Source organism: Corvus cornix, chromosome 7 (genome assembly GCF_000738735.6).
Source record: "Corvus cornix cornix isolate S_Up_H32 chromosome 7, ASM73873v5, whole genome shotgun sequence".
In the NCBI taxonomy this organism is placed as follows: Eukaryota; Metazoa; Chordata; class Aves; order Passeriformes; family Corvidae; genus Corvus; species Corvus cornix.
In genome coordinates this window covers 34,909,220-34,929,935 of record NC_046337.1, presented here as the reverse complement: position 1 = coordinate 34,929,935, position 20,716 = coordinate 34,909,220, and the positions used below count along the sequence as shown (strand labels likewise).

General features: G+C 40.9%; 1 protein-coding gene and 1 long non-coding RNA gene across 3 annotated transcripts in view; one reads left to right on the top strand and one right to left on the bottom strand.

Moving 5' to 3' along the window:
• The window catches only part of LOC120410309, a 37,238-nt gene that overhangs the window by 11,107 nt on the left and 5,415 nt on the right, over positions 1-20,716 (bottom strand). The window contains exon 2 of the long non-coding RNA XR_005602395.1: positions 7-66. This is a non-coding gene — a long non-coding RNA (uncharacterized LOC120410309). The remainder of the gene's footprint in view (positions 1-6; positions 67-20,716) is intronic.
• On the top strand, positions 760-19,080 carry MYL1 (myosin light chain 1). Of its 2 annotated transcripts, none has more exons than XM_010407840.4 (7): positions 760-1,048; positions 11,760-11,787; positions 14,915-15,058; positions 16,680-16,853; positions 17,377-17,454; positions 17,931-17,973; positions 18,761-19,080. In XM_010407840.4, the coding sequence occupies exons 1-6, from the start codon at positions 923-925 to the stop codon at positions 17,957-17,959; spliced, it is 579 nt and encodes a 192-aa protein (XP_010406142.1). In that variant the 5' UTR covers positions 760-922; the 3' UTR covers positions 17,960-17,973; positions 18,761-19,080. The 2 variants fall into 2 exon arrangements, with proteins under 2 accessions (XP_010406142.1, XP_019146569.1); XM_019291024.2 differs by lacking the exons at positions 760-1,048; positions 11,760-11,787 and adding exons at positions 10,645-10,725; positions 11,486-11,510.

Below are 20,716 nucleotides of genomic sequence, written 5' to 3'. Positions count from 1 at the left end.
ACATACCTTTCAGTATGGGAAGACAACATTCAGCTGATCTCCACTCTATTAGGGCACAGCTTATCCCTAGGAGAGGAAAAAGAAGATTAAAGGAAGCAATTTTCAATTTTAAACACAGTCTTAATGTGATGGAAAGGAATAGTAAGAACAGCTGAGAGACACCCGAGGTCAGGTCAGGGAGAGATGCCTTGGCTGAAGGTTCTGTGGTGTTTTCCGTATTTGTCTGCTTTATTTTTAAACACCCAGAGCCTTTGCTTGAGCAACACTTCCTTGAACAAAAAGGAAGCAGAGGAGGAGAGAGGGGCTGTAGAGAGAGAGGCAAATGGGGTTGCAAAATTATGATCCCCCCAGCCACGAAAGTCAAAATTACTATTTGAAACTGAATCCTCCTGGAGTACTACACAGGCATGGGGGAAAAGGGGCCAGGAGGGAAGGAAAGAAAGAAGATTTATTACTTAAGCAGAACTAAAATTCTGAGGAGGAAAAGGACCATTCAATCCATGCCCAAATTTCAGATCAACGGCAAATATGAAACTGGGCTTGTTATATTTCCCTCTCCTTTGCATGCTTAAAAAAGACAGGCGAGGTGGATTGGGTTTTAAAGGGGAAAAAAGTCCCTTGATCTCATAAAGCCCTGAACTCTTATATTCCATTTATAGCTCTAGCTAGAATGACATCCCCCTTGATTATCAGGCTGTCCAATCCAGCTGCATGTGTCAGGGCTGTATGAGGCACTAAGTGAAATATATATATGCCCTTACAGAGTTTAACACATCGGATCCTCCTCCAGGGCACAGGCTGTGGCTCATTCTGACCATTGCTCCTCTCCCAGGAATCACTTGTTAAGTGGTTTTTGTTTGGGTTTTTTTTTTTTAACTTTTTTTTGAGGGGCACTTTTACTTTCCAGTTTAAGCAACACAAAATGGCACCAAAGAAGGACGTAAAGAAACCAGCAGCAGCTGCAGCACCAGCGCCTGCGCCAGCACCAGCACCAGCCCCTGCGCCAGCCAAGCCCAAAGAACCCACCATCGACCTCAAGAGCATCAAGGTAAATGTGTGTGTGCTGATCACAGGCCCACAGGGGAAAGGCAGTAGAGTCCTGGGTAAGAGTTGCAGTGAAGTGTTGCATGTGTTTGGTTCTGGTTTGGAGACTGCAAGGAAATGAATGAGTAACCTCAGCTGATAGATTTGCTGACGTGCCTGAGATTTTAACTATTTTAGTAGCTTTATTGTGTAAGGCATGGTGCATGATTTAACACAGGAGTGAAGCCTGGGGATGTCAAAAGTATGTTGGAGTGTGGACCTCAGACATTTTACCCAATTGGTACCAGTCTCACTTGTTTGGTAAAGATAAATTTAAAAAAAATGACACAAAAACAACAACAACAAACAAAACAAAAAAAAAAAGAAAAAAAACCACCTAAAGTAGGTACATGAGGACAGGAAAGTGGTTACTGAAACTTGAAATACAATGTTTTCTCATAGCGCTGTACTAAAACCAATCTCTTATAGTTTAAAATTCTTTTCCAAATTTTTGAACCACCTGATGACGCTTTGGTCATGTGCTTTGAGATCAATATGACTTACGTTTAAAAGAAACAAAACAAAACAGTTTAAAACAGAGAGATTTGGCAGTTTTTCCTATTTTTTTTTCTTTTGCACTGTACAACAAACACTGGTGAGACCACAAGCAAGAAAGCCACGGATGGAAACATTTCAAGTGATTTCTTCTCACCCTTACATGTTTGATCACAATTTGCTGCAAATTGAAAGCAACAAAGAGAAAGAGTCTTTTGGACATTTCCCTCTGACTGCACTGCCATTTGTTCTCATAATGTCTTTAGATTTTGCATGTCAACCAACATCACTCACTGTTGCCCTGACCCTTCAAAGAAAACTCCTCCATTTCAGGAGATTCTTTTCTTAGGAAAGAGGAGAGGGAGTCTAAGCAGTTAAGAGATGAAGAGACAGACTAGTTTCTCTTGAGTAGCACTATAAATAGTTATTCTGCACCTACCTGACAAGCTGATTGGTCCCAGGACCAATTCGCTGAATTCTACATAAAGAATCATGCCTATTATGGGTAAAAGAAGGACAAAAACTACTAATAGGACCTATACATGATGAATTGTATTTCAGATACCTTAATATATATAGTATCAAGATGTTAAGCCATTTAGTGAAACTTCTCCAAGTTTACTTTAATTTTACCAATCAGTAGTCAGTATTTTTCTAAAAGAATATGTATCTTCTCATAAGACTGAAGCTGAAGCCATTGAAAAGAGGAAAAAAAAAGACATTTTGAAATACTTAGAATTTTGAAGAGTACATGAATAACCCACTAGTTTTGAGCATACTGTCTGAAAATTAGATTAGGCCTCACATTGCACTAGATGATAGGGAGCCAAGCTAAATTTCCTGCTAAATAACTTAATGGGATTTGATAGCTTTCTATGTCCAGTTAACCAGGAGAAAATAGAATTTTGAACTCCATTGAACCTAGCTAATCTATCTTCATATAAATAATAATATATTACCAGCTAAAAAATGTCAGATTGCACTCTGAGGCATCTTTGCAGTTCACTTCTTTATCCAAATGAAATAGCAGCAAGAAATATACACTGGTAGAACAGAGAAAACTCTCCAGGTTTTGTCATATTCAGACTGATAGAAGAACATGGAATTTAGGGAGACTTTCTTTTGAAAGATATCAGGCAAAATATTTTCTTCTGGGTCCCAACCAGCCCCCATGGGTTGTTACCCCTTTTCACATTTTGAGAGTTCAGGCAGTGAAGGGACACAATTTCATGTTATAAGTAATTTGCCTAGGATATGTGGCAGAGTCAGGAATCAAAGTTTTTGGAGTCTTAGCCAAGTCCCTCAATTATTTCTCAGTCCTTCCATTCAGCCACCAAAGTCTCAGCATGATAAAAGGTACAGCACCATTTCCAGCAAAACTTTGGAACCAGAGAGTACTTAAAACTAAGCTTTTGACTGGGACTGAATGAACAGTCCTGACCTGGGGCTCTTTGCAGTGATTTACCAGACATGGAGACAAAACCCACATCACTTTAAAGAAGGGGATCAATTGGGCTATGCTTCACTCCTCAGGGAATTAGCAGCCATGCCAGAGGTTGCTACTCAGGAGAGGTGACTGGGAATGTCAGGCTACAGTGCCAGGATGATTTGGGGAGCCACACAGCAGGTAAACACACAGAGAGGATTTGTTAGCTTTTATAAAGACACATCCAAGCCCCTTGTTACAGCTGGGGTGGGTAAGGGTAGAGTTGCCTAACCAGGGCTTACAGCTTACATTTGGCTGTGTACTTCATTCTCAGTTGGCATCAGAAGTCATAATAGTCTCCAAAACAAATATGGTGGTTTACAAACACAAGTAGTGATTCTCTTGGTGGTATCTCCCCACTCAGATGCCCTTCTTGGCCTATCTCCAGGGAATCTGGTTTTCTGAACTTTTTGGGATACACGTTTTGCAACTTTGGCACTTTTTTCCTCCTTTCTTAGGAGGACTCAAGCTAGGTTTGTCTATCACCATCAGAAGCTGTGATTAAGTTGCAACAGGCCATTCATTCTTTTCTGTTCTTTATCCATCTCTTGAAATTAAGCCAATTAGAGCAAATATGTGGTGATTTGCTAGTGTCAACAGCATCTTATACAAGATGTTCTATTTTTGAGCAACATCTATGGAATATAAAACTGAGTGACAGGAACCCAACTGGTAGACTCAAATCTCTAAACTCAGCCCTTTTACGGCTCAGTTTGGGTTACAGCATAACAACCATAGGAAGAGAGTCAAGGCAGAGACGAAGAACTTGGTTTTAAATGGAAATGTGAAGACCTATTTCCCTCTACTCAGGGAACACCATAAAAACTCAATCTGCTTTGCACAAGCCTTTCCAGACCAAATGTATATTTCCAATTTTCTTTATTACTAACACGTCTTGGATTTGCATAGGCACAAAAGTTAAAGATTAAATAATAGCTGAGAAGAGAACAGGGCAATGGATGCAGCTGAGAGCCACCAATGGGAACCAACCATGACTAAAATCAAAATGACCATAGAGATAATTTTCTTAAGAGACCCCCAAGAATTCTGCAGTTAAAACTGTGGCCCAGTACACCCCTAAAAAGACAGTTTATCTGTTTTATCAACCTTCTTCTCCCATACCAGCTTGAGTGAGAAGGAATGTTTAAGTGATGAAAAACACTACTGTGGGTCTATGTCTGCAACAACTGGAATGAAACATGAATGATGCAGATGTCCCATGCTTGGCTTAGCAACTGAGGCAGTGGGAAATGGATAAACTTCCCATTACGCAAATCTGTATAACTTAGTCCCTATTACCAACAAGAAAAGCATATTGGTTTCCTAGTGGAAATCTAGGAGTCCTTCCCACCACAAGTAACCAGCCCTTGGACAGAGCCCAGGCTCGTAAAATCAACTAGGATGCAAATGCTGAAGATGGTGAGTGCAGTGCTTCGCAGGCTTCTGCTCTGCAGGTGGTGATCTGAATGTGTAGCGCCCTGATCTGGTGTCACGTTAGGTCCTTTGCTTCAAGGATACAGCTGAGTATCCTCGCTTGAGCAGAGACAGAGATTGGACAAGTGTCCACAGTGGAAGTGAGGTTCAGGGGTACACAAGGTTTCCTATGCTGGTGTTTTTAAGACTGAAATCCCAGGACATCAATTATACCATGCCCAACTGCAGATAAGCCACCCAAATGTTTAGGAGAAAAATAATTAAAAGCTACCAACTAGTAAAGGCTTGCTAAAATCTTGTGTAACTGTGTGATGCATGATGACGATGCCTGTTGCATGGAAGCAAGCCTGTGACTGCTTTTAACTGAAGAGCTCTAAGGGCAGTAAAAAGTATTTCTCCAAGTGTCGTTATTTCTTGTTACATTCCCTACTTGAGTAGATCATCTCTGAACAGACATTGCTTTGGATATAACCAGAGAGAGATAAACTCACTAAAATGCACTGACAGAAAACTCCTGGGCTGGAGGGCAAGCAGCACTGCAAATGTCAGCTGAAGCACTCAGAGAGCTGTTGTGCTGCAGACAAACTCCACATGAAGCTGTGGAGTGAGAGCAGGAATGTCAACGGTAGCTTTGCTCAGAAGCGCTATGGGGTTTTTTAGGAAACAGCAGGTTTTTACTTGAAACTTTTGGATCAGGTCTTCAAATTATGCCTGATCTAGCTCCAGCTATGACTCCAGAAGGATTCCCTAGGACTGGTGATCTGTTGGACGAGGTCACCAGTCCCAAGTGTCCGTACAGGTAGGAAGGGGACAAGCGTCAATATAAATTCAGTCTTAAGAAATGTAAAAGTGCCTCTCTGATGCCATCCAGACCAGCTTCCTGCTACTGCTTTGACCCGTGACACAACACCACCCAGGATCCAGCCTGGAACAGCCCCAGCCACAGCCCTCGCCTCTCTGAACCTCGCCACTGACATGTCACAACCCATGCTGCTGACAAACACAGGACAGGCAAGGCATGGCATAAAAGTGTCACAGGACAGGCAACTTGGACAACAGATTGCTGCGCACCAAGACATCCCCTTGGGACACTGCTGGAAACGACACACAAAAAACCACAGCTTAGTTTTGTTTACAAAGTTTTCAGAAGAACTTTGCCTCCTTTTCTTCCTAAACTGCTGCTAAGCAAGGAGTCCCTCAAAAGTAGAGAGTACCCACACATATTAGTAGAAATTTTTCCTTAATGTTGCTAACCAGAAAAATTTTTTGAAAAATAATGATTTTTTTCTTTAAACAAGATCCATCCTTAGTAATTCACAGCTTTAGCAGCATTTAAAAAAGAATACCTATAGCCTTTGGAGGCTCTGGTGAATGGCAAACCTTGGTAGAAACAGCGGAATTTAAAGCAAATTACACAAAATATAACATTTTAAGAGTGCACAGGGTAACTCCAAGTGTTAACAGGAGTCACGTGGCAGAGCTTTACTCCCATCAAACAACCCCACAATATTTCTAAAATACTGTTTTAAGCCCCCTCAGAGCACAGAGACATTGTAAAACATAGTAATAAGATATTTGAGTTAATCTTACATAAAGCAAGAAGGTGACAAATTTAGCCAATGACAAGCAGAGAAAGAAGTTGTCTGTAAGGAGATATGAAACAAGCAACCTGGAAATTTGCCCTTGTTTCACTAAGGCTTTATTACATCTTATACCAACTGCCAAGAAGCACTTTCAACTGACTAGTTTACCACAGAGCACTTAAATGTCAAGTAGCAAGGGTTTAAATTACGTTAACACTCTAACAGTGCTGCTGGGACGCATGTTAAAACAAGAAGTCCCTGCAAAAGCAGGGCTCCAGAGCCTCATATCTTGTGTATCCCCTTGATTATACACATTCAAGCACAAAAGCAATTAGAAAAGGAACATGTTTACAAATGAGTACTGCTGAAGGCACTTTCCCCCTGAAGCTAATGAAACGTGTTTAAAAGGATATGATCAACAGTGCAGCTAGAGTGCATATCACACCCAGATATTTCAGAAGGGCACATTAATTAAACGTCAAGGCTCATCCAAAAGTTTTTGCACAGCTGCAAAGCAATTGTGAAGTTACAAGTTTTAAAAATCTGTAAACTGGAAAGTTACACAAAATGTTTAGGAAAAAAGTCAAATTAATCTGCAGTCAAGTCATTTAAACTCAGAGATATTTTTTAATTATTATTTCAAACCTCATAGTATCACACATGCAATTTTCTCTCCTGTATTAATGGTGGTTGTTTTTATTCGTTCTGCAATTGTATTTCTAGGCAGCTCTGTTCTCAAAACAGACCTCAGTTTCTCAAAAGCTCTTCTGCTAATGTTTCTCTGCCTCACATGACAGGAATCTAAATCCATCAGGCTGTTAATTCTTACTTAAATGAGAAGCAGCCTCTCTAAAACCTATGGCATTGATTGCACAAGTTACGTAACTGAGGCAAGGGATGGGAAAAGGACAACCTGCTTCTCAGAGGGGTTTGGAAGCTGTGTAATCCTGCACTCAGTGATCTCTACTGGAAAAGATGTGCAGCTGTATTAATCAAGGAGCAGACATTAACGGTGAGCAGGTATCATACTGTAGACACAATCCTAGCTTAACTTCATTAAAAAAAAAAAAGAAAAAATTCCTCTAGTCCTCATAGAAGGCTAAATATACAAGAGTATTATAGGAGACTCAAATTTTATCCTCTCTGATTTTCCAAGATATCTGATTTGTTTTAACCTCTTTTAAAGGCAGTGCCTTGAAATATCTGATGACTCTTTAATAAACTCCTCAGATGACTCACTTCTTGTCATTCATCCAAAAGGTAACAAGCAGATGGAGCAGCTTAATGCTTTAACTCTCAGCAGCACCCTTTCCCAGGGCTTTTCATCCTGTCCAGACCTTTCCTGAGTTACAGTGAGCAGAAGGCAGCTTCCCCTCAGCACAGCTGTACTCACTCCCAGTACCCACCAGCCTAAAGAGGTGAGCACAGCATCATACTGTAACGCTTGGGGCCCTAAGGCACATAAACCAGTGATTTTTGGGAAATCAGGAACTTCGTTAATAATTTGGAAGTAAGGATTTGTGTGGATTGGGTCTCTGTTTAGCTGGTGATAAAGAGTTACATACAACCCCATCCACCCCACCCAATAACTGGGACCTGGTCAAATGCCTCTAGCAACAGAATTACTAGAAGGTGGACACAGATAATGCAAGGAACAAAGCAAAAAAAAGCCAAACTCAAAACACACCAACTTTTTCTTTGGCACAGATAGCCTTCTGTATAATAACTCTGCCCATAAATAAGGGCTATATGAAGTTAGAAAAATCCAAGGCGTTCTGGTCTTTCCCAGGTGTTTCAGTTGCTTCAACCTTTCATTCTTTTTGCTAGGGGTCGGGCATTCAATTTTTGTTTAACTGGACTCCCTGAAATATCAAAATCATCCCTAAAGCCTCAAGACTCACAGTGTCCTCTGACAATGCAGAGAACACTGCCAAGATCAGAACAAAGATCAGATCACTGCAAAATATTTCTTTGTCCCTTTTGAATTTTCTGAAAGCTCCTTGTAGAATCAGAAATCTCACCTTTAATTTCTTTTAAGGAGTATTTGACATATTTTTCATCTAGGCCATTTTGTAGGGGCCCTTACTGAAAGCAAGTACACCTTAACCCCCCAACAGACCTATTGTCTTAGAGCAGGGCTGTTCTTAATTTAAGTGAATGCAACATGTCCATGCTAGAATATTCCTCCCCAGTAAAATCTTAGTGAGATTTTATTCAAGGATCAGTACTAAAATGAAGGGCTGATATGGTGCACTTGTTTTTCCTCATCTGAAATCTGAGACAAAGTCTTATATGGTCAAAAGATAATTAGATTATGTGTAGACCCCTCTCGATTGATAGATATTTGATAGCCCATTTAATCCAGATGAGTAATCCAGGTACCTGTTTTCTATGCCCAAGACAAATGCACTCCAATTATTTTTTGCCTGGCATCTTTTGGGATGAGCTTTGTTGTAGCCAAACATAAAACTTATCTGCTCAAGAAAATGAGTCTAAGTTTTCCCTAAAACAAAAAAGAAACAAACAAAAAAACAAACAAACAAAAAATTCAGATCTGTTTTTAGGGGAACAATTCCCAGTTGCCAGCACTGCAGAGCAAGATGCTGAGGGCAGAAGGAAAATTCCACAAAAAGCAACATTCTACATTGACCCAGGCACCATTTCAGCTCTGCCAAAGTCTTTGAAAGCTCATCTATTAATTCATGGGGAGTGATGGCAAAGATCTCGATGACCTTTCTCACTTGCCCAATTTCCAGCCCCAGCCAGCGTGAATCAGGAACTCTGCACTGTGCTAAACTTATGTCAGCAAACCCAGTGCAAAAACACCAGTCCCTTTTCTATGCAGCTGCACCTGATTGTGGCTACACCATCAGGAACACATCCCTGTTCCCACAGGCTAATAGATTACAAACAGCAAAAGAAACACCAAAACCCAACAACAAACCAATCAACCAAAAGCAAAGGATTGTCAGTGAAGCTTTTTTTCATACTCAGTATATTTCCAGGTATTTCTAAAAAAATGCAAATAATTTGTTTGAACAGAGCTTTTTCCAGCTAAAATGGCAAGCTCAGAAAAATCTTCACAGTTGCATCTTTATTTTTTTTAAATAGGAGGTAGGAGGTTAGTATCTCAAATATATTTAATTTGACTGTTCTGTTTAGAAACACCAGTAAAATTAAGTCACCTTGAATTTGATTCTTTCATTCAGAGTCCTCAATATACTGAAATACACAATCACAAAGGTTATGCTTCTCTTCAGGGTAACGAAGTAAGTTACAGGAGAAAGTTTTTCTCACTAATCACATCTCATCATTAGAAAACCAGGAGCAGTGACTGCTTAACAGAGGCAAGCAATAGAAGTCAAAAGGGGGGATTTGAGTTCAGAACTGAGAGTCTGTTGTTGTCACACAACTATTCCCACCCTGGCTTCATGACATTCTTGATCTGGTTGAGGCAACAGGGAAAGGAAGAAGCTTGGAGCAAATTTTGCTAATCCTTCACATGTCATAACATCCATTCAGATATTCGACCTGGTCTTGGGGGATGCTACATGGTGGGCCTAGGTCTTTTCTAGTAAAACAGCTGCAGCCTCTACCTCCTGCTCCCTATCTGTAGGCCCACCATGACCACCCTAAAACCCAAAAAGTAAGTACCCCTTTCCCCACCATAAACAGTCATCCTTCCAGTTCACAAAGACTTTTGGGGTCCTTACCTTCTATCACAGTTTCTCCTTTGCCTCAACCTCACAAACACCTGAGTAGCACCACTTCTGCACACACCTGTGAGCTCTAAACACAGCACCCTGGTGCCCTGCCTAACCCCAGCCCCAGAGGAAGAGTATCCTAGAGATCACAGGCTACCACGAATATAGATTTTCCACTGCCCTGCAGGGTACATCTACACATTAGCCACTAACTTAATATAATTGGTTCCAAAATACACAGATAATTATTCCTTTTAAAATGTTAAAAATTTGGAAAACATGGTCAGTGCAGAGGAAGAGCTTCACAACAGGATACCACCTCTGTTGACAGACAACTTTTCTGCTCAGTGTCAACAACTCGATCCCCCTGAGCAGAACTACTCTTCTAGTGTTGGGCACTGTATTATCCATGTAAGGGGTTGAGCAAAGCCCAGCAAAGATATGAGGACCATTCAGCTGCATCTCATACATCCTGCAAGCCATGTGTATAACCAGCCAGCTGGGCAAACATGTGGCACTCCTCACCCTCGATGCTCCTTGCTCACTGACTCTACAGCTTATCGGAGAAATAGAATCCTTCCCTATAAGGAAGTCTTGGTAGATCTGGACAAGGAATATCTCCTCCTGATGGTATGGACCCAGAAAGTGCTGACGTGAATCAAACTTACTGCTTGTCACTCCCTGCCCCTCTACAGCCTCCTAAAAATAGCCATCATAAGATGTCTATCAAGACATGGAGCCTCCTGTCACTTTGCCCTAAGAAAGCTAAAGAACTCGCCAAGGGGAGGGACCTCTTCCTTCTGACACCTAATCCAGGCAATGCCGTCATCACTACCGGATAAATAAGGGGAAGAAAGGCAAGGAAAGCAGGACCACTCTCAAGACCTCTCAGCTAATCCTTTCTGCCTTTCTGCTGCTCTGCATTTCCAACTCAATCATGGTGGGTGCACTGGAAAGCTAATGGTTAGCAGCCAGCCAGTGTATTTTACATAAGTAAATGGGGCTTCTTGCCCATGTTAGGTCTTGGGGGGTGGGGGAAGGACAGTCCAGAAGACAGTTTAGGTTTGCTTGGTTTTCCTGTCTAAACTTAAAGGACTATGCAAGGTTTTCCAGCTAGCCTCCAGTTCCGAACTAGGCAACAGTAGTGGTGCAGCTTCCACAGCTTCCAACAGAAGGGTTACAATTTCCTAACCTTTTTTTAATCAAATGCAACCACCTAAAGTGGTGAGGAAAAATTGTATTTTTATATAAGCAAATATCATAGATTTGTACTTTATGAAACAACGTACCATCAAAAACTAATTTGAGACATAAAGGGATTGATTTAATTTCTGTGTTAATGAAAAGAACCCTGCTTGTTTAAAAATATTACTTCAAATTGTATAACTAAAATGGATCTATGCTGAAACAGTAAATGGACCTGATGGTAATTAATGACTTCTTTGTTAGTTAAGAGACTTTCAATTTTTGTTGCTTCTTGCCATAGCTCTGGCTTTCCTTGGGACGTAGATTTTATTGAAAACTTTAAGAATAGACTTGCTGATGGGTTTTTACACAGGAAGTTGCTAGATTAGGTTGCTATGGCATAACTACATTAGACACAAGTGAAAGCACACAGGTACTTTGCGCTATTTACTTTCTCTCAGTGCATTTTCAGCAGTACTAGTTCTTTTTTCTCTCTCTTTTCTCCCCAACTGCAGTCCTTCTCTGCTGATGAAATCAATGGTAAGTGAAATCAAAGTTAAACTTTAACAGGGGGCAGGAGGGGGAACACAATGGCTACCAAATGCTAAATATTCACTAGCCTTAACAGCTCTTTTGCTATCTGCATTACTTCTGCACATTTTACAGGCCAAATTTTTGCTCTTTTGGAAGATGACTCATGGATTGAGCTGGATGCTTTAGAAAACACACAGGTTGTCCCCCAGCCCCCCCTTCCTAAGCTATTTTTTGTGATTAATTTCCTTCCAACAGATCGAGTTCTCCAAGGAGCAACAGGATGGTAAGTTACAAGAGAGCTGATGTGTTTTACATGTATGTGGGTTCAGAAAAGAGCTACAGGCTCAGAAATTAACTTTTATGAAACAATGAGCTAAGACTTCATCTGGTATAAATCACCACACTATTGACTTCAGAGCAGTGCTGATGACTTATGCTGAAGAAGAAGGTGACCGTAGATCTACGTGTAATTTATCTGGATGTTTGTTTACACGCTATCTGAACTGAGAAGTTTATACCATGGTACAAAGAGGAAATACGCTGTCTCTACCTACTGAACATTTTTCAGTTGTGCTCCTGTTCTGGCTCTTCACAAGGATGCTGAATATAAGTCTTAAACTTGACCATCCCAGGGGAAATAGGCAGAAGGAGGACAAGAGGAGGAGGAAGTGGGTTGAAAATTTGACTTAGCTGCAGTGACTTTGCACTCTCACGTGAACAGAAGAAGCAAGAGTTCTACATGTCAACTTCTGACAGGAGGTGTTGTGGAAGGGGAGGAACAAATGCTGTTTTACTGTAAAAATATTCTTTAAGCATGGAAATAGCCAGCAAATAAGTGACCTGTGTAAACTGCTGCTTACACAATGGTCTGGATATGCTGCAGTTCTTGAGCATCTCACTGTATTTTTTGAGTCACAAGCAACTTGCAGCTTCCAAACTTTTTATTTCAATCTTCTAGAAAAATTCTGACATGAACAATAATTCTAACTGAAGCTCTGAAAATCTAATTTTAAGTGTTTCAAATAGCCTAAGAGATGCATTTGGGCTAGATTAAGTAACATCTAAAAATGTCAAAAAATCAGTAGCACATATATTAGACTGAAGAAAGTGTTTCGAAAAGAAGATACAAGGATTTCCTAGAAATTCAGAGGGACTGGAATAGCTAGAAACAGGTCTTGAGAGAGTCTTAAACTTTGTGAACATGAGCCTGTTCTCAGTTACATCATCAAAGCAATAAGGAGAGGTATAGTGCAGCAAGTGAGACTGGTAACAATTCTCTTCTTGCAGTTCAGACTCTCTTGGTCACAAAAAAAGTCATTTGGACTCTTCCTTACTTCTTAATTCTGAAACTTTTACAAAAGGATTGGGAGGGTTCATGGAAAAATGTCCTCGATTCAAAGCTGCTGGCATGTATAATGAAGCAAAATATTTCTTACAGCTTCCCTATGTATTTCAGATCATTCAGCTGCTGTAACATTGCAATGACTGAACCTAGCAGCAGAGAAATGGAAACTACTTGAGAGAGGGAGAATTTCCCTGGAGCAGAGATGGCTCACCCTCAGTAACTATTTCCATCGCACAGGTTGATGCACCAGCAGCTGTGTAGTACCATCCTCAGAAAGATTTTAAACATGCTTGCTCCAGCAGAGGTATAAATTAGGACTGGCTATTAAAAAAAAAAATTGAAAATAAAAACCCCACAGCAAAGATATATTGCAGTGAAATGCACGCCTGAGAGACAAAAATAAATCAGTTCTTTTCTCCAAGCTGGAGAGCTGTGTTCAGAACCCAGTGAACATAAAACTTCATGGGGTTTACAAAATGCAGAAACTCTCCTGATGGCTTTGCTATTAGCACACTGGCATTGTTTTATACTTCTCTGCAGCTAAAGGTCATTGATTTAGCAGATGAAAGATTAGATCATATGGTAGAAATCACTACAGCTCCACTGATCGCAGCTTCTGGAGCTGATACCAGGAAGCTCTATACAAGTCCCGAAGGCCATGATTTCATACCCTGCAATAAAAACTGTAAAGAAAGAGAGTTAGCAGCAAAGGGTTATAGGTGTCTCACATCAGACAGTAAGAGGATTAGTTTCAGATGTATTAGATTACAGCCAAGCAGGCTGACACTCTGTATCAGCACTTTTACTGGGTGCCAGCAACAACTCCACCAGGATGGTACAAGGAAGACTAAAGCATAAACATAAATACCTCTGCATTACATGTTCCCAGCACAAGATGAATGAAGACATGATCCGAAATGTGGCTTCTTACTCCTAAACCTGCCCCAAAGCAGAATGAACATTCCACAGGCTGCAAAACACAAAGCCTGTCTGGCTGCTGGATGTGCATCACAGCCAAGGAAAAGACATTTTACTTGGTTTACTTGGAGCTAAACCACAGCATCATCAGACACTGCAGTGCAGAAGAGATCAACAGCACAGTCCAAGATGCTTGTGGCATATGAAGTTCAAACATAGCTTTTTACCCACACAGTTGACCTTTGTCCCATCCTCTTTTTTTAAAGACACAGTTCTTTATTTAAAGACTCTAAAAAAGCCATAAAATATAGTAATATGATTGACACGGAACTTCACAACAGAAGATGAAGGCTGGCAATGCAATGAAGGCAACTATCTGTGCTGATTTTTGTAGGAGAAATGCCTGTACTCAAAGGCCTTGTCCAACAAGAGGAAATAAGTGAACACTGATCACTTGGCAGCACTGAAGGAAGTGAAGTCTCAAAGTGAGAACACTGGAAATGCACAGGAAAAAGCACCACGAGTACTTCCACTGGAAAAGCAGAATATGCATTCATCTACAAGAAGCAGGGACACTACAAAGCACAGAAAAAAAGAGGGAACAAACATGTTTAGAAATCCCATTGTAAGGCAATTTTAAGGGAAAACAACAGTAAAAGCATTTGAAATCCACCTTCTAGTTTCCTATTAGCACTGTGCAGTTGAGATGCTGGGATTGCAGGCAGAACCCACTGAAGCAGGCAGAGGGTTTGCACTGCTAGGCACTTGACAGTCCCAGTTCTCTGGAGAGATAAGGTGGAGTGGATAACAACATTTTTACCATCTGCTGCTACATCATGTGAAGAAACCTGCTCCTGAATGACAATGTTGGTAGAGAACTTATCTTCCCCCTGTCCTTGAAATAGCTACAGGGTCAATCATAAAGCTATTGATGGTTATTAGAACCAGGAAAGATATGAAAGGTAGATATAAAAGTTTAAAAATAGTGAAACAGAAATGTCAGAGGGGAGGAGTTTTTCTTGGGACTGTGGGCCAAAAATTCCCCTGGCTGACTCCCCTGGAGTCAGTGGAACAGTGCCAGGAGACAACAGGCTCACATCTTTGTCAATAGGGACCTGCCTGGCTCAATGTTGCTCTTCTCTTGCAGACTTCAAGGAGGCCTTCCTCCTCTTTGACAGGACTGGTGACGCCAAGATCACCCTCAGCCAGGTTGGCGATATCATCCGGGCACTGGGGCAGAACCCTACAAATGCAGAAATCAACAAAATCCTGGGAAACCCAAGCAAAGAGGGTAAGTGCCCTACAGTCTTTTGGGCCCTTCTTGAGATTGAGGAACAGAAATGAGGCAACACCAATAGTCACAGCAGGAGAGAGGGGAGCTCTTACTCTGATGGGGAGTGAGGGGGACTATGCAACAATACATGGTATTGCACTAATTTCTTTGGAAGAAAATGATGCTGATGGGGAATAGAGGAAAACCTTCTCCTTAGGACATAGGGAGTTCTCTGTAGGGACCATTTTGGTGTCAACTCAGTGTAGGCATAACACACACTCATTGTTGCTCACAGTCCATTAGTGCCCCAGCTTTTCCTTGGGGAGCTGTGAGTCCTTTTCTAACAGCTGATACTCAGCTCTTCAGGTCCTTCCAGTGCAAGAATTTCTGCACAAGCCAAGACATGTCCCAGGACTGGAAACCCATCTGTATATTTCAGCTGACTGGAATGGTATTTCCAAAGCTCCTACAAACCTGGGCACACTGAGGCATATATTGGCCATTTATTATTGCAGCCCTTTTTTATTTCCTTTTCCTCCCTTTTAGAGATAAAAAGAAAGGATAAATAATGTAGTCCCCTCCTTTTATAAGGATCTAGAAGCAGGTGATCCCTGATTTCAGTCATGCAGAACCATATTAAAATAAGCTAAATTATATTCACATCCTCTGGCCTGGTAAAGACAGCTCTGAGCAACAACTTAGAAATCTTTGGCACCAGCAGGAAGCATTGAGGACGAACACGGAGGTGAGATCATACCAGGACTTGAAGTGATTCCAGCAATAACTGACAGTAAATTTGATATAAGCTACATAGCAAAATAGGTTTTGTAACAACTGTATAATGAAAAATATCTGTCACATTTCCATCTATTATATTTTGCTACTGCCCAGATGAAGGCTGGCAATGGAAAGATCCAGGAAGAAGGAAGAAAGAATAGAAAGATTATTTTATTTGGCAGCCTTGATCAAAAAAAAACCAAAAACAAACCCCAAAACAAAGCAAAACGAGCAATAACTTTCGGTTCATGAGAGGAAAGGGGTTAGATGAACTAAGCTCAGGAGGTCTTAAACCTCCATTGTGAACATGCCCAAATTTACTATTGGCAACCCACCACACTGTACTTTCCTAGTTTTAATTCATTTATTTTTTTGCTAATAAGCTCTGCCACCACATCAAAGAGACCCTGAAGAGGTCAGTAACATGTGAGCAACCTCAGGGGCTTGTCTAAATCACCACATCCCACTCTGGTTATCTTTTCCCCATTGCTGGGGCTCAAGATTTTTGTTTGACTGTATTCTGCAGTTCCCTCACTCTCCAAATCCTTTCACAGATTAACTCATAGAGCAAATTACATTTCTGAAAGAAAAATATAGCATGCACACAAGCATACAAAGCTATGTGAGAAGGATCCTGGAGCAAGGATGTGAAAAATCAGATGTATGTGAAAATTAACTCACAGGATAAGAGAATCCAGATTCTGCAAAGGAACTGTCAACTTTTGAGGCAAAGACTAGAGTAAAGGCTAGAAAAAGCTGTGAAAATGAGGTAGGGGAGGCTCTCCCACATTTGAAGGCAAATATGTCTAAGGAATACACATACAAATGTCTAGCATGTAGCAACTGGTGTTTTTTCTCCCAGAGTTGAATGCCAAGAAGATTACTTTTGAAGAGTTCCTGCCCATGCTGCAAGCAGCTGCCAACAACAAGGAACAGGGCACCTTTGAAGACTTCGTTGAAGGTCTGCGTGTCTTTGACAAGGAAGGCAACGGCACAGTCATGGGTGCTGAGCTCCGTCATGTGCTGGCTACCCTGGGTAAGGGATCATCCTCTCTGCAAGCTCCTCAAACACTGCTGCTGTTTGAAGGCATGAGAGAGGGTGGGAAGGTAGCCCAAACAGTTCGAAGAAGCAGGAGGCTACCAAGTCAGACAAGACTCTGGGTTTCCTAACTGTGAATCCACAAAGAAAGCAAACAGAGCTTTGGGGTTTCTACTAAAGACCAAAGGAAAAGGCTAGGCTTATGACACCTAAATTCAGGCAAGATATTACGAGTGAGTGTTATTTGACGAATAGAGAGAAAAGTGTGTACATCTCAGCGACATAACACAAATGGACAAAAGTAGAGGATTTCCTGCATAGTTTCTTTACTCTGTGGGAATAACTAGAGTCCCTATGCATATACGTCTCTGTCTTCTAAAGAAAGTTGAAATTAATTAAGTTCATGTTATATATAGGTGTTTTTTCACTATCTCAGAAAATAAGGAAAGCCTTTGGAAAAGCTGTAGGTTTCAGCCTCAGTTCTGTGTGGAAGAATGAAACAAGTTCTGTCCACTCTCAGGTGAGAAGATGACAGAAGAAGAAGTAGACGAACTCATGAAAGGTCAGGAAGACTCAAATGGCTGCATCAACTATGAGGGTAGGTGCAAGAGTTCAACATCCACCCTACATTTCTCCTCTCTTACAGTTTCATTACAGTGGGCTTTTAGCCTCTCAGGCATATCATGCAAAGCTCCAGCTGTGTTAGGTCAAAAGACTTATGTGTGAAAACGACCGTGGCAATATGTGTATCCTGCAGTCACACCATGCAAAAGACTCAATTCAGCCACAGCAGAGGAGGCTGTTTTGGTCAATACCAAATCTCTAGACTCTGACTTTATGTAGAGCAGTTGCAGTGATTGTATCCAATAGCTACTGTCTTATCACACTTCAGCAAGAAGAGAGCTTGATTTGTACAACATTAAACACTTAAAACTTCCTATCACCCTATCAGATCAAATCTGACCAGGTACACATTTTTAATGCCATCAGCTCATGAACAGCTGGTTTTTTTAGTTATTTCCCAAGGTAACATTTGCTGCTCCTTCTAACTAGCGTATCTGTATTTTTCCACAGCATTTGTAAAGCACATCCTGTCTGTCTAAGAGGAATTCTCCAGGTACCAAATGCTATGTTGTTCTTATTTGCACGCTTAACTTCATCTGCTTGCTATGCTTAAAGGCTTCTACATACCCATGGCCAACAGAGGCTACAAAACCATGACACCAACATTTCCCCAACAATATGAAAATAATAAAATGAGACTTTTGTCCAAAAGCAAAGACAGCAGGAGTGAAGGTTCCTGGCTGTTGTTCACAGCCCTGTAACTCATCGTTGTTTAGTAGGTTTTTCAAACACAACGCAAATTGACAGCCTGAGACATTTATCCTACAAGCACAATTGAGATTTTTTTTTTAACTGAAATCAAAGCAACACCTTCTAATAATTTGTAGATTTCTGTTAAGACAGAGTGGCCTGAATACTCATGTGAGCTACTGAGAACAGGTCTTCAAACAAAATAATCATCTGAAGAAGTATATTGTCACAGTCATGAACAATAGCCAAAAGAGGGCTTCAAAAGTATCCAGTTATTTAGCAAGTAGGGGAAAATAAAAAGAACAACCCCCCGCCCCCCACCCCCAACCTTTATATGCTAGTATTTTTCCCAGAGAAAGAAAAAAAAGAAAAACACAAAAAACAAACCCCGAAACAGCAGCTGTCTTTAAAATGCAAACAAACTATTGTGGGCTTATGTTAATTGTCAGTTATTCTATCCAAGGAAATAAAAATTCCCAACTGTAGGAAACAAACACCTCAAAACAGAAATCAAGGGCTCAGTTTGTCATTTTGCAAGTGTTTCTTCAGCCAACATCGACTTCAAATACAACTTTCCCATTCCTTCCCAGAACAAGCCAAATTCAGAAAGACCAGATGGCACTCAAGATTTGCCTGAAATTCTTCCTCAGTCTGTCACCATCAACATGGAAACTGCATAGAACCAGATGATATGACTCCAACCCCACCACTTTTTACCAGTACATCCATGTATCACCTTTGGGCCACTACACTTCCATTTAAAAAACCTGAGCTTTTACCAAAGCAAACCTCATGGAATAAACTCTTACCATCCAGGGTCCATCCATCCCAGCCATCTCTTTCCATGTTATTTGCGTTGAAAATATGTAATTTCTTGGAAAAATAAAGCATCCATAAATCCTTGTGGTCACTTTGTGGCTATAAAGTCTTTTTTTCCCCATCTGTTCAAACCCGCTCAAAGCACTATTCAGCAGTTAGTTCATTTTCCATTTTGTGGTATATTGCATACCACAAAATAAAGTTTTATAAAAGAAATACAAATACAGACATTTCCAGTAGGTCACTCTACTTGATCTGAATGAAAAATTCTTTGTTTGGGGTCTGGGAGGAGGAGTAATTAATTAGGGCACTACCACCAACATCAGCATTTACAACATTTTTGGGAGAAGAAGACCTGGTATCTGTTGTCAGAACACCTCCAAAGGTGGCAAGACCCAAAACCAGGCAGGGTGGCCCTGCTGCAGGGCACCTTGCAGAGCCACTTTTCCCAGCAAAATCTCCTCTGTACTGCTCAGTAGCAGCTAAACAGCACTGTTAGGAAAGCATCCTACCTGCTGTCTCTATTTACAGCTTTATGGACAACTAGAAAGAGCAATCAGAAGTTAGAGCCACCCTGAAATGCTCTGTAACTGGGAATAGACCCAGCCCCAGGCAAGAAGGGGCCAACTACCCCTTCTGCAGCAACAGTGGGAACAGTCATCGCTCAGGGAAGTATTGTTACATTCCTGCCCTTAAATGTAGCTCCTCTCTCTTCCTTAAGTGTTCACGAAACTGCCTTAATCCCCATCTGGGTATCAGCCTGTTCTATTAAAATTCTACCTTGTCTTATCGAGTTGCTATGCACAAACTGACCATAATTCAAATGCCAACAGGTGCAGAGTGGTGGCTGGCACCAGAATAAACCACAGCCATTCATACAACAGCTGCCTTTTTTCTGAGGCTTCCCAAAAAATCTCCCATTTAAATCCTCACCATGCTGGTACACAGGGCCAAATGAACCTGTGAACTATACCCTGCCCAGAGACTTATGCCAGCAGATAGTTTACAAAGGGTTGCAGTTGCTACACTCAAAATGCAAAGAACCCTGGGCAGAAGAAAGAAGAAAAAAGGAGTTATTAAACTTCATCCTAAAAGGGCAATTAAAAAAAAGTGCAGGTTACACAAGCAGACTCAAAGCACTGCTACACACCCTACTGCTCCTCAACATCCTGCCTATACACCCATGCTCCAGGCAGCTCCTCTTTCCAAGAAACTGTGGATCGCAGTTGTTGGGAAAGCAAAAAAACTGAAAACCAAACCAATATTCCATATATATATATATATATATATATATATAGTGAAAAAGTGGCTGACAGCATATACATATGTATATGTATATGTATGTATATATGTATATGCTGTCAGCCTCTTTTTCACCCTTGTCAACGCTGCACTGATGTGTGGTCACAGAACTTGCCTAGTCCAAGGCTGGACACAGCCTACAGGAAAGGTTGAATTTTCCATCACTCTTTTTTTTTTTTTTTTTTTTTTTTTTTTAATTTAATTTTATTTTATTTTTATTTTTATTGATTTCTAAAATATTTGGGACTCAAGCCTGGACAACTAACAAAGTGGGATGACTTCTCATCACTGTAGCAGACAGATTTTTAAGCTGGTTAGTTTTTAAAAACTCACATTCACATTTTTGTTTAAAACAAAATGACAGATTATGAGACATAACTAGGCTGAGGTCAAGCCTCAGAGTATTTCATAGAGCTGTGCAGGGA